This window comes from Oratosquilla oratoria, chromosome 1 (genome assembly GCF_046742065.1).
Source record: "Oratosquilla oratoria isolate Oo_2021 chromosome 1, ASM4674206v1, whole genome shotgun sequence".
In the NCBI taxonomy this organism is placed as follows: domain Eukaryota; kingdom Metazoa; phylum Arthropoda; class Malacostraca; order Stomatopoda; family Squillidae; genus Oratosquilla; species Oratosquilla oratoria.
In genome coordinates this window covers 126,349,630-126,376,215 of record NC_134777.1, presented here as the reverse complement: position 1 = coordinate 126,376,215, position 26,586 = coordinate 126,349,630, and the positions used below count along the sequence as shown (strand labels likewise).

Sequence of the window (26,586 nt, the reverse complement as noted above, 5' to 3'; positions counted from 1 at the left end):
ACATTAAATTATGCATTGTTGACTCATATTTTGTATTTGACGGTAATTTTTTCCAGCAAAAGTTTGGTATGGCTATGGGTAACCCACTTTCTCCAGTTCTTAGCAATCTTTACATGGAATTTTTTTAAACTAAATTATTACCTAAGATTCTCCCCCATTTTGTCACATGGTACAGATACATTGATGATATCTTATGTATTTGGCCTGCAAATGATGATCCTACTTTGTTCTTAACTAAACTCAATGCCTTGGTCCCTTCCATTAAATTTACCATGGAAATAGAAGAAAATAATCATTTACCTTTCCTTGATGTAATGATTTACAGAAAGGAAAGGTCCTTTAAATTTGATGTCTATAGAAAACCCACCAATGTCCTTTCATACGTACATTTTTATTCGTCTCATCATTGCAGGACAAAGATGTCAGTGTTGTCATCAATGTTTCTGAGAGCCCATAGAATTTGCAGTCCGGAGTTTTTGGATGATGAACTCTTAAGAATATCTAACATAGCTTCAAAATTAAAATATCCTAAGCACCTCGTGGAGATTTCTTATAAATCGGCAAAGAAATCTTTCTACGAGGAAAAAGCTAGTAAAACTTTTAATGTAAAGAACCTACTTGTACTGCCTTTCAACGAGAATTTCGTCAAACTACCTCATATTCTTAAGACTTTCAACATTCAAGTGGCATTTAAGAACTCCAATACAGTTAAAAGTCTTTTAATTAAAAACTCTCCATATAAGGAAGAAGGATGTTTATATTCAATTCCATGTAAAAATTGCGACAAATGCTATATTGGTCAGACTGGAAAAGAATTAAAAGTAAGGTTAAAACAACATCAGTATAGCATCAAGAGTGGGCAAATTTCTAATGCCTTATTTATTCACCTAAGGGATTTTAATCATTGTATAAATTGGGAGGGTGCTAAAGAAATTGTTAAAGATAAGTCATATTTGACGAGAAATATAATAGAATCCAGTCTGATCAAAGATACATTTGTCAATAACTTAAATTTAAGTCATGGTATGTATAAATTAGACAATTTTATTGTGAAAAAATGTAATTTTCGCAGGAAAATTAATTTTTCCCTGATACAAACCTGAGGTACTCCTTACCCAAGGATACGCGGCGCGTTTCTACCGCTAACACTGTGTGTGCTTGAAAACACCTCACTCCGAGGGTCTGGGCAACCATTATCCTCAGTAAGGGGCCCTCCTGGGGCAAGGGGGGCCCCCCCTCCCCCCGCAAGGGTAGGAGGGTAGAAGCTCCATTGTCTGAGCCAGGTATGAAATTAGTCACGAGGGTTGACAGGCCAGGGAGAAGGAACTACTAGCGGGGTGGATGAGGAGGGCCATTAGAGGTAAGGAGTACCTCAGGTTTGTATCAGGGAAAAATTAATTTTCCTGCGAAAATTACATTTGTTCCGAAGAATACAAACTCTTCGGTACTCCTTACCCAAGGAGACTTGGACTTAGGGGGGAAGGAACTATTTGTCTAGCCTGGGAAACCCTCGTAAGGAGAAAATGTAGAGTGCTAAGATCTACGTTGACCAGACCCTTATACATTCCCCGAAACTGTGAAGGGCACCTGGATCTGTTCCCAGAGTGGAGACAGACAGGGCATACTCACTTTGTACCCCTTGTAGGGCTCGAACTGATTCCCTTGGAATGCTTGAGAGCCCTCGGTGAGGTAAGGGAATGTAGGAGTATGAGAAGGACTTGAGATAGGTATCCCCGTGGTTGCCGATCCAGAACTTGGATGAGGCTTCAGGGTTGGCTGTGTGCCATTGGTACGGGGTATGTTATCTCAGGACTTCTTGGGCGGCCCACTATGGGGCCTAGAGAGAAGGTCCCTAAGGATTCCCACATGACATCTTTGAGGTAAAAGGAAGTGAACGTAGTCTGGGACTTCCATATACCTGCTTGAAGGACCTGGTTGACTGACCGATTCTTTCGGAAGACTAGGGAGGGTCCTATTGCCCTGAGGTCATGAGCTTTTGCTCCAGGGTAATCCGTGGGGCTCGAGGCGTAGGCCCTGCGGATGACTTCCTTGATCCAGTAAGAAATGGAAGTCTTAGTGACGGGCTTGGGTGTACCCCTGGTAGAGACGAACAGTCTTGGCAAGTCTGGTCTAAGATGCTTCGTCCTCTTGAGGTAGGTCCGGATAGCACGTACCGGGCATAGGACCATTTCTGCATGTTTGCCCCCTACAAAGTCGTCCAAGGAAGGAATACTAAAGGACCAGAATCTAGGGTCGGCTTTGGCCGGATCCTGGTTTTTGGCAACGAATTGGGGCAGAAAAGTGAAGGAGACCTCTTGCCATCCTTTCGAGTGGGCGACTCGATAAGAGATGGCATGCAACTCCCCGACCCTCTTGGAAGACGCCAGGGCCAAGAGAAAGACTGTCTTCAAGGTGAGGTCCTTGAAATTAGCATCTCGGAGGGGTTCGTAAGGGGGGCCCCGCAGAGCGTTGAGGACTAATGCCACATCCCATGGAGGAGAAGTGATCTCCCTGGGGGGGCATGATTTTCTGAAATGTCTGAAGAGCATGGAAATTTCTGGAGACAGGGCTAGATCCATGCCCTTCAGAGAAAACACCTGATTAAGAGCTGCCCTATAGCCCTGCACTGCCGAGAGGGAGATCTTCTTGGACTTCCGGAGGAAGTGGAAGAAGGAGGCAATCAGAGGAATGGTGGCTTGCTCTGGGGCTATTGCTCGGGAGTGGCACCATTCTGCAAAAGCATTCCACTTCCCTTGATAAAGGGCAGCTGAGGAAGAGCGAATAGGGGAGGACATGTCTTCTGCCACTTCTTTGGGGAAACCCTTCTCTAGGAGGATCCGGACCATAGTCTGAACGCGTGAAGTGCCAGGGCTGACGGGTTCTTGTGCCAGGCCCCGTTGACTGGTTGATGTAGAAGGTCGGGTCTTCCCTGAAGGGCCAGGGGCTCCTCCACTGCTAGCTCGAGGGCGTCTGGAAACCATGGGGCTTCCGGCCACCAGGGAGCGATCAAAGTCATCCGAAGGTTGGATGCGGTTCGTACTCTCTGGAGCACCTTTTGGAGCAAGGGAAACGGTGGGAAAGCGTAGGTGTCGAGGTTGTCCCAGCTTTGCAGAAGAGCATCCTCTCCCGCTGCCAGCGGATCCGGGAGAGGGCTGAAATACACCGGGAGCTGGTGGTTCCATCTGGTGGTGAAAAGGTCCACCAGAGGGGAGCCCCATTTGTTGATGAGGAAGGTCGCCACTTCCGGATGGAGGGACCACTCCGTGCTGATTACCTGACTCCTTCTGCTGAGGTGGTCCGCCCAGACATTCTTCTTCCCTGGGATGTAGCGAGCTCTGAGTGTCACTTGGAGGTTCTCGGCTAATAGGAGGATCTCCATAGTGAGATGGCAGAGGTCCTGGGAGACTGTGCCCCCCTGCTTGTTCAGGTAGGCTACTACCGAGGAATTGTCCGACATGATGCCCACAACTTTCCCCGAGATTTGACCTGAGAAGTGACGGAGAGCCAGCAGTACCGCTTTCAATTCTAGCCAGTAGATATGGGCTGTCCGCTCGACCGTGGACCAGGAACCGCTGACGTGATCGTCGTTGAGGTGGGCCCCCCAGCCCTCCTTGGAGGCATCGGAGAAGAGGAGGACTTCGGGGGGAGATGGGCCGAGGGGCATCCCCACGAGCAGGTTGCACGGGTCCTTCCACCAGAGAAGAGAATGCTTGACCTCTCCGGTAAGGGTGATGTGTTGACGGGTGTTTCCCCTTAGCGGGGACCACTGGGACTTGAGGAGCCACTGTAGGGGTCGCATTCTCAGTCTGCTCCTGGGTATTAACCTCTCGACGGAGGCCATGTGGCCCAGGAGGACTTGGCACTGTTTGGCCGTGAGGAACCCGGTCGATAGTGCCTGCACGACGAGGGAAGAGAGATTCTGGATTCGCTTCTCTACTGGGAATGCCTGCATGAGGGAAGAGTCCAGAACCATACCCAGGTACGTGACTCTCTGTCTTGGAATGAAATCTGACTTCGTCTGGTTGACCGTGGAGCCCAATTTGCGGATGAAAGCTAGGACCGTCCCCAGGTGGTCGCGGCATAGCTGGGCGGAGTGTGCCAGGATCAGCCAATCGTCCAGGTAACGGAGTAGGCGAATCCCTCTGGAGTGGGACCACGCTGAGACGAGTTTGAACACTGGTGAAGACTTGGGGTGCTGTGGAGAGGCCGAAGCATAGGCAGGTGAATTGAAAAGTGGTGCCCTTGTGGACGAAGCGGAGGAATTTTCGGGATGAGGGATGGACAGGTATTTGGAAATAGGCATCCTGGAGGTCCAGGGACACCATGAAGTCCCCTTCCCTGATAGACGCCCTCACGGCCTCTGGGGTGTCCATCCGGAACTTCGTCAGGGAAAGGAACTTGTTGAGAGGAGACAGATCGATGACAGGTCTCCACCCCCCTGTAGCCTTTGGTACTAGGAATAGCCTCGAGTAGAACCCCGGGTCCGGAGTTGAGACTTCCTCGAGTGCTCCTTTCTGGAGCAGAGTGGAGATTTCCTCCACTAGGGCCCGCCCGCGATCCGAGTCCGGATGGTAGTTGCTGACTTGGATGGGATAGGGGGAGAGGCTGGGGATGGTGTGAAAAGGAAGACGATAGCCTGCCTTGATAACCCGGATGGTCCAGTCCTCCGCCCCGGCAGCCTCCCATTCTCTCCAGTAGAGAGAGAGGCAACCTCCTATCCTGTGCGGGAGGGCAGGCGAGTTCCTAGAATTTCCTGCGTTGGGGTCCAGAGCCTCTATGATGTTTGCGCCCCTGTTCTCTATTGGGGAAGGGGCGGGGCTTTCCTGTCTGGGCTTTGGACTTCGAATGGGGAGGGGGCCCGTCTTCCCGCTTAGGGAGACGAAAAGGCTGCCTCTGCGTCTGAAAGGACCGAGGGGTCGATGGGGGGGTGGTCCTTGGCCTCGAGCTAGAGACGGCTGTTCTCTCGATGGCTCTGTTGTGTAGCAACTGGTTGGTGCTAGTGATTGCCGAGTCCACCACATCCGGGGGAATCAGCGTGTGGGTGAGCAGGGGGGGCCCTCCTCAAAGGAGCATAAATCTCCCTGAGGAGGGGGTCACTGGGGTCCCCGAGGATGGTGTCTCTCCTGCGGGACTCGAAGTTGGCCCAGGACGTTGAGAGACAGGAAGCCTGATGCTTCAGGGCTCTGCTCGCGCTTGCCAAAAAAGCCTGGAGGTCGCATTCTTCCTGGGGTTGTAGTTCGGGTAAGAACTCCCTCGCCGAGGCAAGGAGGCGTTCTAGCCAGGAGTTCACCGCCAGGGACAGAGCCAGTGAATGAATGTGGTCGCTGACTTCCCTGCCGGAGAGGAGGACGTTTCGTCTGCGCAGCGACTCGGCGTCCGCCTTAACCAGCTCTGGTAACCTCGCCGGGATCGAGGCTGCTCTGAGGGTTGACCCCGATGGGGTGTAGAAGCGCTTCTGGTGTTCCAATGGGACCGGAAGCCAACGCGCCTTCTCGGTCGTCCTTGTTGCGAGAGTGTCGGAGGCCTGGGCCATGGCTCTTGCCGTCTGCGTACTCCATGGAAGGTGGAGGGGAGTAGGCTGGGCTTTCTGAGAGTTGGCCGTCATGAAGATGTCAGACTCGAATGTGGCTTCCTCTTCTTTCGGGGGGCCCAGTCGATTCGCCCTCCGAACCCTCGCGAGGACGTCCGAGAAGGAAGGTGGGACCACCATCGAGGATTCCGACTGGGAAACGGGAGGGGAAGGGAGCGTGGCCCCCCTCCTACGGCGCTGTGGACATCGTCGTCGGCGTAGGAGGGGTCGGCACGGGCAGAGAGGAACCGCACGCTACCATCCTCGTCACTGATGGGTTCAGGGGGGGGCTGAGCAAGTGGAAGCTGGTCGAGGGGGGCCCTTGGGGGCGGAGACTCCTCACGAGCTTCCGTGCGGTGCACGAACCGCGCTTGAGAAGCGCGGAAAAATTCCCGTTGGGCCTCCATCTGTTCCTTCAACGTAGTGACGAGTGAACAGAGAGTGGGGAGGAGGTCCGGGGAATGTCCTCTTGGAGGGTCCCGCCTGGGTGCGGATGGTCCGGGAGACGCCAGGGGGAGACTGCCTCCTCTGGACGAAGCTGAGTCACCTACGACGAACGCTCGTGTGGGTACACCTCGGGCTTCCTGCCCACCGGGCATAGAAAGGGTTCCGGTGATGACCCGGCTCGTCTGACGAGAGGTGGAAGGGGTGGGACTGGGGGTCACCCGAGAAGGAGAAGAGGCTGACGCGCTCCGAATCTCCGAACTCGGTTCCTTTGTCCGTGGGGGGGTGGAGCTGCCGGGTAGCATCGCGGGGCCAGCGGACGCATCCGGGAAAAAGCTCGTACCCGGGGGGTAGTTCGCGGGGGCCAAAAGCGCGTGCCCGTCGAAACTAGCCCCCCTTTCGGCAGGAACAGGAGACAATTTAGCCTGAGACTGACTCGGGGCGGCTATTGTACAACCTTTCCGTTTACTACGCTTAGGAGGGGGGAGACAACTGCCCGCGTCCTCCGCCGACGTAGCATGCCTTCTCTTTGTGTCGGGTGAGGGGGGAAGCCATCTGCCTTGCCCGCGTATTTTGACCCGTGGCTGCACCTTCCGGTGAGCATGAAAATACGCGGACCACTGCTTATCACCCCATTGAGCGCACGTAGTACACGGGGATGAAGGGGAACATTCCAGATTCCGACAATGGATACACCAAGAGTGTGGGTCCACAGTTGTCAGGGGGAGAAGAGCCCGGCAGCGAAATTCACCACGGGCGAAGGCACACATGCTATCGCGAACAACAACACTAGGACCAGATTCCATACTTACAGAGAAGCGGAGAATACCCGGTGGAGATTAAAGAGAGGGATAAAGGGAGGACAGGGGTCTCAAGCGCTTCCAAGCAGGGGGAAGGCGGCGATGCAGGACGTTCCACACAAAGGACGCCGTTGGAAGGGTGTAGAAGGCCGATGCCGATTGCGTTCGAGATAATCGAACGATGTCGGGATTGGCGCAGGAAATTAATTTCCTGATACAAGCACGGGAGCGGGGAAACGGTCCCCGAACTGGACTTCAGTGTTAGCCGGACTGTGAGAGATGTTGACTCGATCGCTACCGCTTAGACAATGGAGCTTCTACCCTCCTACCCTTGCGGGGGGAGGGGGGCCCCCCTTGCCCCAGGAGGGCCCCTTACTGAGGATAATGGTTGCCCAGACCCTCGGAGTGAGGTGTTTTCAAGCACACACAGTGTTAGCGGTAGAAACGCGCCGCGTATCCTTGGGTAAGGAGTACCGAAGAGTTTGTATTCTTCGGAACAAAGTAGTAGCCCAAACGTCCGCTGCCGCGAACGGGTCAGGTTGACATTAGATCCTCGCAACCTCTCCTGGTTCCCTCCCTGACCTCATACTCTTTGTATATATTCTTGTGTACTTTTTCTTTTCTATGTACCCTGAGGATGTCTGAATAGACGAAAGCGCTTGGTCATCAGTTTTTCTTTTTCCTTGGTGGTTTTTCCGCATACATACATATATATATATATATATATATTTTTTTTTAATAGGAATGTCCCCTTTGGGGCTACAGGGAGAAGGATGCCTAGTCCTATCCCCATCTTGTTTCTGGTCACCTTATATGACTCAAATGGAAATACTTGTGGGCAGTATTCTTTTACCCCCACACATCCTCTATTCACATTAAAACATTTGACCCAACACATATACCAAAAACATGAAAAGTAGTGGGTGTGGGATGGGGGGGTGAGGGATTGTGTGTGAAAAAATAATTTGATGCAGCCTGAAGGGATTTCTCCCTGTCTTCTCTTCTGCATGAGGGGATGGAGAAAGGGAGTCACCAATTTAATGAAGCAGCCTTGCTGTGGATGTGCTGTGTCCTGCAACACTGTTTCTGATGCAGAGAGGGAGGGAGGTAGATAGGTGGATGGGAGTGGAGTATGTGAGGCTGGAATGGGTGGGAATGGATTTTATGCCTTTGTTTTTTGGCTACATCCCTTGTAAGGGGGGAAAAAGCTTTTGGTATATGTGTCAGGTCAAATGTTTTGATGTGAGTAGAGGGGATGTGTGGGGGTAAGGAAATGAGACAGTGATCTGAGATGAGAGTGAGACAGCTTCAGGGTTGTGTGATGTCACAGTGGTTATTGAATGTGTATGTGTGCAGATGGGGTGGTACTCATATGTACACATAACAAAGGCCTTTTCCCCTTTAAAAGGGGGTAGCTGAGTCAAGGCACACAACCACTACATACACATTAAACCCTATTTAATGTCTCTCCTATCTCAGGACAACATCACACTATGATAGGTGGAGTGAAAGAGGAGGTAATTGTAAGTGTGCTAGACAGGAATTTGGAGGTGGTGGGTAACAATGGAGGGTCACAGAGGATGAACCAGTAGTTATTTGTGGATAACAGTACATTTATGGTTGATTCTGAAGAAAGGCTGGAATGGTTGTGAGAGTTGAGAGCAAATGTGGGAAAAAGTAAAGTGAGAATAGATGCAATGGGTGATAGTGAGGCAGGTTGAATATGAGTGTGAAAAGTGAAGAAATTGAAGACCTTTTTTGGTATATATGTACATTTAATGGATTTCTGAGGCAATGGAGAAAACCCAGTGACTTAGAATAAATTTCTGAGCCCCTTCCTCATGATTGTGGCATATGAAATATCTATCTTCATAATCCTTGCTAAGTCTGAAATTAAATAACCTTGGATGTCTGATATAAACTTACTTTAAATTTGTTTAATTTATTGTATTATTCAGATGAGAGGGAGGGTGGGAGGGGTGTGGAGTGTATGTAGGGATGAAATGGGTGGGAGTGTTTTTATGCCTTTCCCTTTTTGGCTACCTCCCTTGGAAGGGGGAAAAAGCCTTGGTGTATGTATATGTATTATTCAGACCAATATTTTCCTCTCCTTTAGTCTGTTAAGTCAAAGAACGGGATGTGTGAATAATGATGATATTCATTACAATAAACTCACCTTGCATGAAGAGCATTGTACAACCGGATTCCATCTGCCAAACCACAGATCTCAATCAAATCTCCCCTGGACAGTCTCATGATGTCAGCTCCAGCGTAGTTGACAAAGGTGGCAATATGTTTTGAGAACCGGTTGTTCAGGAGCCATGCTTGGGTCTGGTGGGCGCTGGCATCGGTGGTCAGAGCAGCACTGCTTTGGGAGGACTGCAAGACACTCCAACTATATTGTGGGTCACAGCAATCATGGTATAAATTCTAAAATCTACATTTGCTTAAATCAATAATTTCTACTACATGTTAGCATTGGCTAAAAACTGATGATGATGATTCATCATCACTTTTGATTTATTTATTTATTTATTTTTATTTTATTTTTTGTTTCTAACTGAAGAAAATGTAACAATAGTTCTCAGGGAATCACACATCCCTCAGGGGGTGGAAACTGTTGTGAATATTTCTTAATGACCTGTGACACAGTCAGGGGAGTGTTGGGGGGGGATTTGGTCAATATACCACAAAACTTCACCTACACCTTAGATGCATAGGGTGTATATGGTATGTGACAATACAATGCATAAATCCATTGCATTATTCAACATTCATCATTGTTCTGATGACAAATATTTACTAATATAATTTTTTAATGAACAGATATCACAAATGCACAGCACTTAAGAGATATAACTTGTCATAATACCTTGAGTGGCATCTGATGGTTCCTTGTTGAACCTTTTTTGATTATGTGATACAAGTTAAACATTGAAATTATGTTTTTAATTTTTAAGTAATAAAACATCATTGGCATGATGGACAACTTAACAATATATCAACAAACATGGTGAAGTGCACTATATCTTTATATTTCTTGTGGTTAGTCACATTGGCCATTCCCAATTATACTTTTGGCTGTGGCCCTGTCATGGACTATAATTAGATAGGCATCCAGTTTTTAAAGTTCTAGATGGTGCTGTTTTATCATTCAACTTCCAACTTAAAACATATCTAACAATATAAGTTATGAATTTCTATCTATATACCAAAACAGTTCTTCCCCCTTATAAAGGAGGTAGCCAGCCAAGGCATGTATGCACCCACCCTCATCTAATACCCATTTGTTTTCAGTTTTCAATAATGAGGTGGAAAAAAAAAAAAAAAAAAAAAAAAAAAAAAAAAAAAAAAAAAAATTATGGGAGTGTGCAAAATTAAAAATTTTGAGAATCAATGTGATATAAAATACAAATTCATGCCCCTCTACATACAAATGTTTTGCACCATATTGGTCACCTCATGGACAGTGTGATATATTATCACTTCTTCATTCACTGACACATTGTCACTGATATATAAAAAATTAATGGTGACTGTCCCATGTCAAAAATTAAACTCATTAAACACAACAAAAAGTCTTAAACACAAGGCATTCCAAAGCACACCTGCCCCTACTCACACATAACTAAAACTGACAAAAACAATGCTAATCCTCCTGGGTAAATATTCTCAGAATTTTTATAAATACAAAAGAAATGACTTACACTTCTCTCCAGGAAATTATTGGTCACGCCATTTTCAACTACTGGTGGAGTAAAAGATGATGCCCCACTTAATTTCCTGTAAAAGATTAGAAAGATCCAATAAGCTGTTAAATTGTTATACATACACCATAAATATACCAAAGGCTTTTTCCCCATTACAAGGGAGGTAGCCAAAAAACAAAGGCACAAAATCCACCCCCACCCATTCCAACCCCACATACTCCAGCCCTCCTCCCTTTTATCTTGGCTCCTTCTGGATGACGGGTCATTCTTGCATCCTTGCCCACATCCCTGAGTCATAATCAGTGTCGCAAGTCACAGCAAGGCTGCTTCATTAAATCAGCGACCCCCCCTCTCTGTCCCCTCATGCAGAAAAGGAGAAAAAAGGGAGAAAATCCCTTCAGGCTGCGTCAATTTATTTCTCACATCTACTCCCTCACCCCCCATCCCACACCTACTCCCCCTCATGCATCACATCATCATCCATACACAACAATTCTCCATTCACCCCTATCTTCTGTCCTCCCTCAACAGACATTCTCCTCTTTCTCAATGCCCCTTTTACCCCATCCATCCATCTCTTCCTAGGTCACCCCCTCATGTTCGCTCCTTCCACCTCTGCCTTCCATACCGCTTTTAATAATCTTTCTTCACCCATTCTTTCAATGTGTCCAAACCATCCCAATACTATTTCAATGACTCTATCTTCTAACTCTCTTTCCATCCCCATTCTCCTCCTCATTTCTCAATCTATCCAGCCTAGTAACACCTTTCATACTTCTCAGGCACCATCTCAAACACATTCAAATTCCTTCTCTTCTTCTCTTATGTTTCATGTTTCTGCCCCATACAGTGCTGTCAGCATAATCACTCCTTCATACAATCTCCTCTTAGCATCCATTCCCAAATGTCCATTTCTCATTACACTTCTTAATCCTTTAGGCATTTACTTGGTTCTCTCAATCTACATTCTACCTCCACCTCCACTCCTCCGTTTCCCACCACACTTGCACCCAAGTATCTAAAACAATCCACTTCCAGTCTCTCTCCCTTAATACTCACTTCCAATCTGCTGCCACTTTCTCCCCTTGTACATCTCACCACCTTAATTTTGCCCACATTTATCTTCAACTTCCTTCTTTTGCACACCTTCCCAAACTCTGTCACTAACTTCCTCAATCCCTCCTCTGATCCTGCTACAAGTGCAGTGTTGTCAGCAAACAACAACTGGCTTATCTCCCACTTTTCTCCTTTTCTTTAACCATCTCCAATTCCCTACCCATTACCCCTTACATTTACATCTTGCACCATCCCCCTCCATGAATAAATTGAACAGCCAAGGTGACACAACACATCCTTAGTGAAGTCCTACCATTACCTCCAATCACTCACTCTCTTCACTTCTGACTCTAACACAGGCTCTATTACTCTTGTAAAAACTCTTAACAGCTTTCCTCCTATCCCATATATTTACAATACCTCCCACAGTCCCTTCCTGTCTACCCTGTCATAGGCATTTTCCAAATCTATAATGGCAAAAGAAATGAAAAACTTTTACTAAAGCTTTCTCACATATCTCTTACCACAAAAATCTGATCCATGCAACCCCTACCTGTCCTAAACCTACACTTTTCCTCACCAATTACTCCCTCTGTTCCTCTCCTAATCCTCTCAATCAAAACCCTCCTGTAAAGTGGAACTATACAGGCACTCCAGTCCTTAGGCACTCTACCCTCTCTTAAACAAACATTAAATAACCTCACCAGCCAGTCCACCATCACTGTACTTCCTTTTTTTTTTTTTTAGATACTCTGCATGACACCTATCCAACCCAGGTGCCTTACTTGCTCTCATCATCTTTACAAATGCCTTCACTTCATCTTTCTTTATTTCTCCTCCATTTTCCTCACTCATCACTGTCACTTTCTTAGCACTTCCCATTGCAACTACCTTTTCCTCCCTATCCTCCTTCACATTTAGCAACTCCCTAAAATACTCTACCCATCTTCCTCTTACTGGCATCTCTTCCATTATCATCTCTCCATTTGCACCTTTTACCTTTTCTTTTCTACTTGATTTGCCTCCTCTTCCACTCTTAAGTTCTTTCCAAAACATCTCTTTATTACTTTCAAAATTTTCTGTCCTACTCTTACTCCATTTCACATCTGCTCTCTTATTTGCTTCCTTTATCTTATGCTTTACTTCTCTTTTCTTTGTACCTCTCATATGATTCTCTCATCCTATTTTATAAACAATCTGTAAATGCTCACTTCTTCTCTTCTACACCCTTCTTTGCTTCCTCATCCACCACTCACTACTCTTCCCTATATTTTCTCACGTCCTCCTTGATCCACACACCATCATTGCATACTTTGTGACTCCCTCCTTGAACCATCCTCATTCCTCTTCCACTCCTAGTTCTACTCTATCCTTCACTACCTCCCACTCTTCTCTCAGCTTCTTCTTGTAGTCCTTTTATTTCTCATTTCAGCAGGTTACTTTTATATCACCTTCTGAAGACCCAAGGATTAAAAAGGCGGAGCATGCCGACAGGAGACCTTTTGGTCCATATCTAGGTCGGATACAAAAAAAAATCATAATAATAATAAATAAATAAAAAACTATAATAATGTAAATAACACTTCTTCAACACGGTCAATAAGGTCCAGAAATCTCACGGACCCACGATGAACAGGGTTATTGAGGACCGAGACCCCTAAATCACACACCCCATCCTCAACCATCATCCCCTCCTCCCGTGAACCTCCAACCCCCAACCCCCCTAGTTTTCCTACAAAGGGGTCACAACCCCCCCTTAGTTTTCCTTTAAAGGGGTCACTACTGACTGCAGACCACCGAGAAATTCCTTCTTGAAACAACACCAGAGCCCTTTTCCCCTTAAATGAGGTCACAATAGGTCACGGACCCTTGTTGAACAGGTTTCCTACAAAGCACGACCCCATCGACCAAAAGAGATAAGGTCTTCACACACACACACACCAACACACACGAAAAGAAACTAAAAAAAGATAATTACAGAAAAGATCTTGAAAAACAGCTTCCCACACAGAGTGATAGATACTTGGAACAAATTAGACAAAGAAACAGTGTATGCAAACACTATTCAAGATTTTAAGAAAAAACTTGATGCTGAGAGATACAAAGACGGGTCAACACGAGCATAGCTCCCTTCCCGTATAATACAACTAGTTTAATACATATACAAACACAGGCTGCCGGAAGCCACCCTCAACAGCTGGACACCTCGCCCAGACTCGCTCCAAACCACTACAGAAACCCTACCGTGCAGACAAACTAGCCTCTAAACACTCAATTCCATACGAAAGCTCAAATATTCAGCAAACCAAAGCCGCTCAATTTGCAATAGGTTGCTATAAATTACGCTTTTGAATATACTTTTAAACCGGTTAAAACGAAGAAAAATCATCGTAAGAAATCTTCATTCACAACTGCATATTTCAGAACATTCTCAGTTGTCGATTTGTACACACCTCTATTTTCTGTCGATTTGTACACACCTCTATTTTCTGTCCTTTTCCTCTTTCTCCATCTATCTTCCACTCTCAACTTACCTTCCACAGAAAAATGATCCGATATTCCCCCACTCTCTCCCCTTAGAACATGTACATCCTTAACTCTTCCTACTATTCTCCTGGTTACTACTGTATAGTCCATCAATGCCCTATCTACCACCCTTCCATCCACCACCCTCTCCCATGTGTACTTATGCTTGACTTTCTTCCTAAACATTGTATTTGCTATCATCAGCTCTCTAGATACCCTCTCCACCATCAACTCTCCACTACAAAAATTTCCTGGCACTCCACACTTCCCAACTACTCCGTCTACTGGTTCATATCCTACCCTAGCATTAAGGTCTCCCAATACCACTACATTGACATTTCTCCCTAAACTCTCTATACACTCATTTAAATCTATCCAAAACACCTCCCTTTCCTCTATATTCTTCTCACTACCAGGCCCATATGCACTTACAAAAACCCACATCTCCCCAGTTTCATCTTCATTCACATTAACCCTGAAGAAACCTCCATCACCCACCACATACTTACCTAACTCTTCACTTACTAGTATAGCCACCCCTTCTCTCCCTTATCCTCTCTTCACTCCTGAGACCCTCCCAAATTCAAACTCACCCCTCTCTTTCACTTGAGTTTCACTTAATGCCAACACATTCATCTTTCTTCTCACAAACTGCTTATCTCTTCCCTCTTACTCAATACCCCCATCTGTGGTATTAGCTGCATGTTAGTGTAGGGGTTAAATGCTACTCAGTAGCTTGCAGCTGATACTTTAGGGTCTATATAGGGCACCCCTACAGATCAGAGCCACACATCATTTTGTCTGTGGTAGAGGAAGTCTCTATTCATAGAGAAATGATGATACTTTAATATACTGTGACTATCCCTCCATTATGCTGTCCCCCTACTCTTGTTACTGTCCTGTACCATTTCTCTAAATATTAATTTTCTCATTTTGCCAAACCCTGTACATACATACATACATACATATACCAAGGCTTTTTCCCCCTTACAAGATAGGTAGCCCAAAAAGGGAAAGGCATAAAATAATTTCCACTCATTCCATCCCTGAATACACTCCACACCCCTCCACCCTCCCTCTTATCTTAGCACCTCCTGGAAGTGAGCATTAAGGGAGAGCGACTGGAGGAAGTGGATAGTTTTAGATACTTGGGTGCAAATGTGGCAGGAAAAGGTGGAGTGAAGGTGGAGGTAGAATGTAGATTGAGAGAAGCAAATAAATGCCTTGGTGGATTAAAGAGTGTAATGAGGAATAGACATTTGGGAATGGATGCTAAGAGGAGACTGTATGAAGGAGTGATTGTGCCAACAGCACTGTATGGGGCAGAAACATGGAACATAAGAGAAGAAGAGAGAAGGAGTTTGAATGTGTTTGAGATGAGGTGTCTGAGAAGTATGATGGGGGTTACTAGGCTAGATAGAGTGAGAAATGAGGAGGTGAGGAGGAGAACAGGGGTGGAAAAGGAGCTGGGAGATAGGGTTGATGAAAGAATATTAGGATGGTTTGGAAACATGGAAAGAATGAGTGAAGAAAGACTAGTAAAAGAGGTATGGAAGGCAGATGTGGAGGGAGTGAACATGAGGGGATGTCCTAGGATGAGGTGGATGGATAGGGTGAAGGGGGCTTTGGGGAAGAGGGGAATATCTGTTGAGGAAGGACAGGAGAGGACAGAAGACAGGGGTGAATGGAGAATGGTTGTATATGGATGATGTTGTGATTGCATGAGGTGGAATGGGCAGGGGGATGGGGGGTGAGGTAGTATGTGTGAGCAAAATTTGACACAGCCCGAAGGGATTTCTCCCTGTCCTCTCCTTTTATGCAATGGGGGGACGGAGAGGGGGGATCGCCGATTTAATGAAGCGGCCTTGCTGTGGATGTGCTGTGTCTTGCGACACTGCTTCTGACCCAGGGCAGTGGACAAGGTGCAGGGATGACCCGTCATCCAGGAGGTGCTAAGATAAGATAAGACAAACCCTGTGATGGGGGAAAAGAATACTGCCACCAAATATTTCACTTGAGTTGTAAAAGGCGACAAAAACAGGATGGAATAGGACTAGGCATCCTTCTCCCTGTAGCCCCATAGGGGACATTCCTATAAAATTCAAAGGCATAAGAGGGCAAGGGAGGAGTTTTCCAACCAGCATCCTAAGGTTTGGGTCTTTTAATGTGTGAGGATGTGGTACAGATCAGAGTAAAAGGGAAGAAGATATGCAGTATGTTTGTGAGAAGAAAGATGGATGTGTTGGTACCAAGTACTAAGAGTATGAAATAAATTAAACACTTCAGACTAAGGAGCTCATTACTTTAACTTTTTGCTAACGCCAGATGATTCTATTTATCAGAGAGATGGTACTCTGAATGATGATATTCCATGTAGAAATCTATGTATATCTCTGCTTCCAATGTCAAGTGTCTGAATAGTGACAACATTTACTCACTTGTCCACTGGTGGGCTTTGGGACACAGGTGTCAAAGGCTGAGTAGTGACAGGCACACTACTATGGGAATCACTTGGCACATATATGGAATCTGCTGAGATGAGCTGAAGAGACAAATCCATCTGTCAGTCAAGTGAAGGTATGTGGATCAAGTGGGATGCTAACATCTTGTACAGGCAACACATTATTAATTATGTTTCACAAATTAACCATTTCAACATGCTGGAATATTTCTTTAATTTGTTTTGGCTATTTCTGAATGATTTCCTTGTATAAAAGGATGGAGTGATACTGATTTGAGATCTATTATACTGAACACAACTATAATTAATCCTTGACCCAACAACAATTTTTGTTGCTTTTGTTCTGGCCATTTCAGAATGATTACTTTGCCTGTAGAGCAGACTCATGATGAAGCAAGGTCTTGCTTGATCAAGAATCTACTCTGTCTAAAGACTGCCCTCATGCTGAACAAAAGCACACAGAACCTATGGGAATCGTCAGTTGTCCTTATCACCAGGTCCAAGGATTAATCTAACTTCAAAAGCACAAAGTATGCCTTTGTACTGAATATGCTAAATGAAACTAAAGAAGAAATTCAAACTCATCCTGTAGGTTGCGGTAAGAAATTTATAATGTAAACAAAAGCTGGAGCAATATCCCCTAATAATTACCTCTGAGAGTATTGTGCAGTCATAGGAACGCTGAAATTTTTCTTGTTCTGCTGGTGGTCTTTTCATTATTCTCTCACGGTCTTGTTTGTGCTTTCTGTCGGCTCCTTTCAGCTATGAAACATAGAGAACATGTCATTAACATGGGACATCTGAGAAAACTCAGTTGAATACATTTTAGTCATAATCTAGTTATGATATATCTATAAAACATGTCAAAAAGGATTTAGAATTATATCCCGTGAAAATTGCTAAAGCGGAGGCTGAATGCATGAGGTAGGATTCAAAAGGCTGCAGGAAAGAAATAAAGAGAGGTATGTTAAAAATTTTAAGACCTTCCTACCTTAAAGACTTTAACTTGACATGCACAAACATGTAATCTCTCCATGGTTGTTTCTGTCTGGCAGTAGGTCTCAACCTGAAAAAAATAAAGTAAGAAATAAAAAAATAAATATATAAAAAAATAAAAAAAATAAAAAATCAAATAAACAAAAAATAAAATAAATAAATAAACAAATAAAGTTATGTGATAACTACCTTTAAGAGTATGATAATTGTTACAAATAATAACTAAATCCACAATAATAATAGGATATTCTTACTTGAATCCGGAATGGCACACCCTTCTCACCCCCATGCTTTTTCGGAGTGAATTCGGTGCTTATGCAATTTAACTGTGGGAAAAGAATGAATAAAACAATTATTGAAATAACAATAAGATACATACATATACCAAGGCTTTTTCCCCTTTACTAGGGAGGTAGCCAAAACAGGAAAAGGCATAAAATCATTCCCACCCATTCCATCCCCGAAAACACTCCACACCCCTCCACCCTCCCTCCCATCTTAGCACCTCCTAGATGACGGGTCATCCCTGCACCCTGTCCACTGCCCTGGGTCAGAAGCAGTGTCGCAAGACACAGCACATCCACAGCAAGGCCGCTTCATTAAATCGGCGACCCCCCTCTCCGTCCCCCCATATAAAGGAGAAGACGGGGAGAAATCCCTTCGGGCTGCGTCAAAATTTTTGCTCACACACACTACCTCACCCCCCCATCCCCCGTCCATTCCACCTCATGCATCACAACATCTTCCATATACAACCATTCTCCATTCACTCCTGTCTTCTGTCCTCTCCCGTCCTTCCTCAACAGACATTCCCCTCTTCCCCAAACCCCCCTTCACCCCATCCATCCATCTCATCCTAGGACGTCCCCTCATGTTCACTCTCTCCACATCTGCCTTCCATACCTCCTTTACTAGTCTTTCTTCACTCATTCTTTCCATGTGTCCAAACCATCCTAATACTAAAGTAGCATGCAGTCGATACTTTAGGGTCTATATGGGGTGCCCCTACGGACCAGAGCCACACATCATTTTGTCTATGATAGAGGAAAACTCTGTTCATAGAGAAATGATGACACTTTTATACTACGACTGTCCCTCCGTTATGCTGTCCCCCAACCCCTTGTTGCTGTCCTGTACCATTTCTCTGAGTATTTCTTTTTCTGTGGTGGGGGAATTCCCTGTGGTGGGGGAAAAGAATACTGCCACCAAGTATTCCCACTTGGATCGTAAGAGGCGAGAAGAAAGGGACGGGGATTGGGACTAGGCATCCTTCTCCTTGTAGCCCCACAGGGCACATTCCTAAAAGTAAAGACAATAAGATAATTATCTAAAATAATATTTGTGTATCTGTGTATGTTTGAATCTCTACAGGTTAAAGCCACACTCCATTCCTCTATACTAGATTTTAAAAGCTAGACTCATAAACGAATGATAATACTTTTATATTACTGCTGTCCCTCCCTTATCCTCTTCCCTTGAACCAATCTTTTACTACTTCTATGCTAGAGAGAGCAAGACGAGAGAGTGAAGGGAGAGCAAGGAGAGAGCAAAGAGAGAGAGTGAGGAGAGAGAGGGGAAGGAGAGAGAAGAGAGAGAGCAAGGAGATACAGGAGAGTGGGAGAGGATGGTGAGGAGTCAGTAGAGGAGAGACAGGAGGGAGAGGAGAGATATGAGAGAGAGAGAGAGAGAGAGAGAGAGAGAGAGAGAGATGGGGGGGGCATGTGAATGGACTCCTAGGAGTGCACAAACTATAGCATTGTGTAAAACCAAATTGAAAGGGAGGGCTGTAGGCTGAGCTTCAGTTTGAGAGTGTGGTGAGGAGGGTGACAGGCAAGGGAGAGAGAGACTGCTCCTTGTAACTCATTTTCTGACAGGAGCATATAGTGTCTGAAAAAGGGTGAGATAGTTATAGTGAACTGGCTAGTGTGTTTAGTGTGTGCCTAGGGGAGGGAAATGTGCCAGAGGATTGGAGGAATGCTTGTATAATGGGTATACGAGGATTCTGCCATCGGCATCTTGATTATATTTATTTTGTACCTGTAGCTAAGTCACCTCTGAATTCTGTAAACTGGTTTGATCACATTGTCTGCGTTTATTATTACTCAGAGTGAAAGAGAACAAGCATTACAGCAGTGACTTTATATAACACAAGTAATGTGATGGATCATACATTAGGCACCTGATGCTGCGTGAAAGAATGACTCGTATTGAAGAGGTTAAAGGAGAGGACATGTGGATAAATTTTTTTTGGGGGGGGGGGGGGCAGGAGGTAAGAATTGGCTTTTATGGATCTGGAGAAAGCATATGACGAGGTTGACATGGAGGCATTGTTGCTCTGGCGGAAGTGTCCCCAGACCCTCTTATGCCTTGACTTTTCATAGGAGTAAAATACAGTGGAGGATCCCTAGTCTCCTCACTTTGTCCCATTTAGTCACCTGTTATGACATGAATGAGAAACATGGTGGCAGAATACTTTTCCTCCTCTATATAAGTTCATCATTTCTCTTTAAATTTATATCTCCAACATTATTCCCTCTACTGATGTTGTTTCCTGGTAATCCGTACTTCCCTGTTACTCCATCCACTGGCTCATTTCCTACTCTAGCCTCCAACATTACTATGTTTCCATTCCTTCAAAATATAAACACGAGTATACGTGATAATGATATGGTTTAATGTCATATATTTCCCTCTTTCAGTAGGCTAGGATGGTGCTCCTTATAGAGGACTTTGTAGCAAGGAATCTGATGAAACATGCCCTTGGTTCAATTTTGCCAGTGGCAGGGTTTGAACCACCATTCCCTTGACCTTTGCTACAATGACACCCGAACCCACTCAGCCAGCTAAATTCTTGGAAAATACATACCTTGATATAAACTCCGACTTCTTTAGTTGGGTCCCAATCAAACTCGCACACATTGAGCTGCTCTGGATCTTGAACTACATCAGAAATTCCATATGACAATGGGAAGTCAACCTGCAAAAAAACAATCACATAATTTCAAGACTTTGTAACTTTAAAATTCTGTCAGCTTCATCCCTTCTCTCCAACTATGCCCTTTCTAGATCTTAATTTAACACTAAATGGTTTTACTCAACTGAGGTGGGATAGTTGCCATGTAATGAAGCATACATACATACATATACCAAAAGTTTTCTTCCCCCTTACACTGGAGGTAGCCAAAAATCAAAGGCATAGAAACCACTCTCACCCATTCCACCCCTACATACTTCACTCCCCTCCCTCTTATCTTGGCACCTTCTGGATGACGGGTCATCCCTGTATCTTTTCCACTGCCCTGGGTCATAAGCAGTGTCACAAGACAGCAAATCTGAAGCAAGGCTGCTTCATTAAATCGGTGACCCCCCTCTCCCTCCCCTCATGCAGAAAAGGAGAAGACAGCATGTAATGAAGCAGTGGGGGTAAACCAGTTTTGGCTGTCTTGCCCTGCTGTTGAGGTTGTCTTGCTTCAATGCTTCTGATCCAGGTAGTGAGAAGGGAATAAAGATGACCCTTCATCCATAATGAGTTACGACAATTGGGACAACAAAAAGGCATTGGATAGGTGAAGAGTGGATAGAGAAAGGGCTTTTTTGGTATATCTACAGGGTGCATATGGTAATTGTTTTGTTGTTTCAGGGACACGGTGTGGAAAGACACAGGTAACCACACCACTCAAAACAAAAGCAACTGATCAGTAGATGTCGAGACTGTCCCAGCAACACCTTGCGTCCATGGAGAGCTTTACATTTCCTCATCTACGGAAAAGGCATGCAGTACTTATAATAATCTCCACTGGACACAGCAGCAGCAAGATCTCAGAACTGCTAAAAGTGACTGAACAGTTCATCAGGACCGTCAGGAGGGAGCTGATTTCTTCTGACTATGATTATGAAGGTGCTGCTGAGAGGAAACATCATTCTTGGCAATCAGACACCAACAGGGATTCTGAATTTTGTCACTCAATTGCAAGCCATGGTTGATGACGACCCCAGCCAGTCCACGAGGTCCATTGCCAGAGAGCTGCAAGTGTCTGAGGGTACCGTAAGGAAGTCTTTGCATGAAGATATCAGATACAAGTTTCACATAATGCATAAGTGTCAACTCCTCTTTGCAAAGATGCAGGAGAACTGATTCAAGAAGAGCAAGAAGATGCTCAACAAACTGAAGCACCCTCTGGAGAATGACATGCTCTGGTTCTTTTCAGATGAAAAGAACTTCTGCCAGGACCAGACCCACAACTAAGAGCAACAGGTGGTTGGCTATCTGTCCCAAGGATGTGCCAAAAGTCATGAATACCAAGTTTCCTGGAATTGTTATGGTGTTTGGGGTAGTCTGCTGAGTCATGCCCCTGTTCTTCTTTCCTCAAGGGCTCAGGGTGAGCACCGAAGTGTACATAGACATCCTACAGATCCATGTGAAGCTGTGGATTGAGGAAGTAGCTGCTGGTAGAACCTATGTGTTGCAACAGGACTTGGTACCATGTCACACCTCTAGAAAATCTCAGAAATGGCTCTCCGACAATTTCTTTGACTTCGCTGCCCCTGATGTGTGGCCTCCTAACTCACCTGACCTCAACCCAATGGACTATTTTGTATGGGGCACAGTTGAATGAGATACCGCACCCCATGCAGGAGTAAAGATGATCTGATCAGTCGGATCACGGTTGTCTTCGCCAATCTCTCCAAGGAGGTCGTGAAGAAGGCCTGTGCCAGGTTTCAAGGGCATGTTGAGGACGTCATTGATGTGCCAAAGGTGGATTCATTGAGTAACGGGACACCAGAAGTATGCTGTTAGAGTCTATTTTCTTTTTTGCAATAAATGCATTTTCAACTAAATTGTGACCTTTTTTGTGTGACTAAAAAAATTAAACAATTACCGTACGCACCTTATATATATATTGGGATAAGGGGTGGGTGTTTGCCTTGGTTGGGCTACACCCCCTTATTAATAGGAAAAGGACTTTTGGTGTGAGTATAGGATTCCATGCTGAAAGGGGGAAGGGGAGTTAGGTTAACTCAATATCTTTGTTGGAGCAATGCAATTTTCTGTATTCTTCTTCTTTTCCTTCCTTCCACACTTACTCCATACACTCTTTTGACTGGACTTTTCTCTTCCATTCTCTCCACAGGCCCCATCTCATCAGGGCCCTATTTATCTTCTCTTCTAAATACACCGGCCAACATTTTTCACATTGTCCATTTCCCTAATAACACATACAGATCTCAAACTGTACATCTCTATTGATATCATGTTCTCCAGTAAGTTCCTTTGGGGCCCATGAAGAATTGTCACCCTAGAACGCCCACATGAAGAATCGTCACCCCATGAGATCCCACCTGAAGAACTGTCACCCCAGTATGCTGAATATCAACAGTGGAATAAAGATTAGGTTATGTTGGGTTAGATTCTTGTATTAGGTTAGGTTATATTAGGTTTGTTAGATTAGGTTAGGTTACGTTAGATTAGGTTGAATGAAGGTTAAGATTATTGTCATCAACTTATACAAACAAAGAATCGTAAACTCAGGATGGCCCACATGAAGAATTGTCACCCTAGGATAGCCCACATGAAGAATTGTCACCCTAGGATAACCCACATGAAGAATTGTCACCCTAGGATAGCCCACATGAAGAATTGTCACCCTGTCAAAGTCTGGGGTGACAATTCTTCATGTGATCTGTTCCTTCCATACATACATATATATACTGACGACTTTTTCCTCCTTACAAGGGAAGTAGCAAAAAAACAAAGGCATAAAATCCAATCCCACCCATTCTATCCCCACATACTCCACTCCCATTCACCCACTTCCCTCCCTCTTATCTTGGCTCCTCCTGGATGATGGGTCATCCTTGCATCTCCACATCTTCCATACAACAGAGCTATTTTCACTAAACTTTCTGCTAAGTCCACTTGCCTCACTACATTTTTTTCTCATGACAATTACTTGGCAACTTTATAAAGTTGATGGTACCCAAACCAAAATAATATAAACAGAATAAAACCCTATTACTGCTGGAGTCCACAGCTCACCTGAATAAAACCATTTAAAGAAAAGTGGGAGGTGAGCCAGCTGTTGTTTGCGGACACACTGCGCTTGTGGCAGGATCGGAGGAGGGATTGAGGAAGCTGGTGACAGAGTTTGGGAGAGTGTGTGATAGAAGAAAGCTGAAGATAAATGTGGGTAAAAAAAAGGTGATGAGATGTACAAGGGGTGAAAGTGGCAGTAATCTGGAAGTGAGCATTAAGGGAGAGCGACTGGAGGAAGTGGATAGTTTTAGATATTTGGGTGCAAATGTGGCAGGAAAGGGTGGAGTGAAGGTGGAGGTAGAATGTAGATTGAGAGAAGCGAGTAAATGCCTTGGTGGTTTAAAAAGTGTAATGAGGAATAGGAATCTGGGAATGGATGCTAAGAGGAGACTGTATGAAGGAGTGATTGTGCCAACAGCACTGTATGGAGCAGAAACATGGAACATGAGAGAGGAAGAGAGAAGGAACTTGAATGTGTTTGAGATGAAGTGTCTGAGAAGTATGATGGGGGTTACTAGGCTAGATAGAGTGAGAAATGAGGAAGTGAGGAGGAGAACAGGGGTGGAAAGGGAGCTGGGAGATAGGGTGGATGAAAGAGTATTAGGATGGTTTGGACACATGGAAAGAATGAGTGAAGAAAGACTAGTAAAGGAGGTATGGAAGGCAGATGTGGAGAGAGTGAACATGAGGGGACGTCCTAGGATGAGATGGATGGATGGGGTGAAGGGGGCTTTGGGGAAGAGGGGAATGTCGGTTGAGGAAAGACGGGAGAGGACAGAAGACAGGGGTGAATGGAGAATGGTTGTATATGGAAAATGTTGTGATGCATGAGGTGGATTGGACAGGGGAATGGGGGTGAGGTAGTGTGTGTGAGCAAAAATTTTTGACGCAGCCTGAAGGGATTTCTCCCCGTCCTCTCCTTTATATGGGGGGACGGAGAGGGGGGGGTCGCCGATTTAATGAAGCGGCCTTGCTGTGGATGTGCTGTGTCCTGCGACACTGCTTCTGACCCAGGGCAGTGGACAGGGTGCAGGGATGACGCGTCATCTAGGAGGTGCTAAGATGGGAGGGAGGGCGGAGGGGTGTGGAGTGTTTTCAGGGATGAAATGGGTGGGAATGTTTTTGTGCCTTGTCCTTTTTGGCTACCCCCCTGGTAAGGGGGAAAAAAGCCTTGGTATATGTATGTATGTTTATCAAAACAAAAATCTATAAATACATCTATATTACTCGTACACAACTTCACAGCTCACTTCAATAATCCGTTCTCCAGGTCTCATCATCTGCCACGACTGCAACTGTTCCTTTTCCATGTACTGCAGTCGTCTCTCGTGGAAACAAATTCTCAGAATGGTGTGATACAGTCGTCCTTTACAACTGTAAGGAAAATGCAAAAAAAAAAATATATATATATATATATAATTAGTGATTTTATTTCCCTTAACTGACCTACATATTAGTGATGTTATCTGAGACCTATATATTTGTGATGTAATCACCTATATATTTGTGATGTAATCTGAACAAGATTCAGTTTAACATCTTAACATCACCGAAAACCCCACCGAGATAGTACTAAGATGGTGTTTCCTTATGGTGGACTTTCTGAAGCAGGGAGTTTAATGCAGTGCACCTTTATCACAATTTGCTCCACCAGAAAGTCTCAAACCACTTACACTCCTGACCTAAGCCACTTAGCCACTGACCACCCCTAATTCTAATACACTACAGTAAACCCTCGGTATAACAGATCTCAATATACCGGATATTGGATACAGTGGACAAAAAATCTAACTGGACAAACCCTTGCTATAACAGATTTTCATCCATGATAGTGAGAGATCTTCAGCTGTAACAGATCTTTGGATATCATGACAGACCCATCCCCATATCATCCGTTATATTGAGGGTTTACTGTGATTTCTAATCCTACTAATTTCTAATACTGGACAAACTTTGGGATATAATGGATCTGTCCGGTATTTCCATCGGATATAACGACGGACCCCTGCCCCTATATCATCCGTTATTAAACTAAAAAGTATATCTCCCTGTTATGATCTCCCATTACAGACAGAGGAAAAGTCCAAGATTCATTCAAAATGTGTGTAATATTCAGCAACATCCCAAGACACAAGAAACTCCACCCATGGGCATTCTTGAGAAACACGTTTCACTCTTACACTAACCTTGTCAGGTCTCCAAGTTTCTTGACTTTAATTTCATAGCTCTGTCCTTGGTTAAGGTAAGTCAAACTTTCTTCATTGACTTTGGTGGCGATGGATGTTGCAGCTCCCAATATATACTGAAATCTATGACAAAACACCATGTAAACTGACAAAAGTAAATTAATGGCTAAGAAATACTTTATGCCTCTGAAGCTATGCTCCACTTCAATACAGACATACATATACCAAAGGCCTTTTCCCCATTACAAGAGAGGTAACCCAAAAACAAAGGCATAAAATCCAATCCCACTCATTCCATTCCCACATACTCCACTCCCAACCACCCCTCCTCCCTCCCTCTTATCTTGGCTCCTCTTGGATGATGGGTCATCCCTGCATCTCACCAACTGCCCTGGGTCAGAGGCAGTATCACAAGACACAGCACATCCACAGCAAGGCTGCCTCATTTATCTTTAACTTCCTTCTTTCACACACCTTCCCAAACTCTGTCACTAACTTCCTCAATCCCTCCTCTGATTCTGCTACAAGCACAGTGTCATCAGCAAACAAAACTGGCTTATATACCACTTTTCTCCATTTTCTTTAACTATCTCTAATCCCTGACCTATTACCCTTGTGTTTACCTCTCGCACCACCCCATCCATGTATAAATTGAACAGCCATGGTGACATAACAAATCCCTGGTGAAGTCCTACTTTTACCTCAAACTACTCGCTCTCTCCATTTCTGATTTTAACACAAGATCTACTACTCTCGTAAAAACTCGACTGCTCTTAAAAGCTTTCCTTTTCTCCTATATATCTA

General features: G+C 44.9%; 1 protein-coding gene across 7 annotated transcripts in view; it reads right to left on the bottom strand.

Moving 5' to 3' along the window:
• gem (transcription factor CP2 like gemini) overlaps positions 1-26,586 on the bottom strand; it is a 56,682-nt gene that overhangs the window by 13,044 nt on the left and 17,052 nt on the right. For 5 of the 7 annotated variants that reach the window (XM_076187178.1, XM_076187151.1, XM_076187169.1 and 2 more), the window contains 9 exons: positions 25,783-25,905; positions 24,847-24,970; positions 20,429-20,539; positions 17,817-17,888; positions 17,558-17,632; positions 17,218-17,328; positions 16,544-16,665; positions 10,521-10,596; positions 8,990-9,192 (listed from right to left, as the gene is read on the bottom strand). In XM_076187178.1, coding sequence (XP_076043293.1) covers positions 8,990-9,192; positions 10,521-10,596; positions 16,544-16,665; positions 17,218-17,328; positions 17,558-17,632; positions 17,817-17,888; positions 20,429-20,539; positions 24,847-24,970; positions 25,783-25,905 — 1,017 coding nt within the window. Of the gene's footprint in view, positions 1-8,989; positions 9,209-10,520; positions 10,597-16,543; positions 16,666-17,217; positions 17,329-17,557; positions 17,633-17,816; positions 17,889-20,428; positions 20,540-24,846; positions 24,971-25,782; positions 25,906-26,586 lie in introns of all 7 variants that reach the window. The other 2 variants (XR_012966507.1, XM_076187160.1) reach the window with 2 other exon arrangements.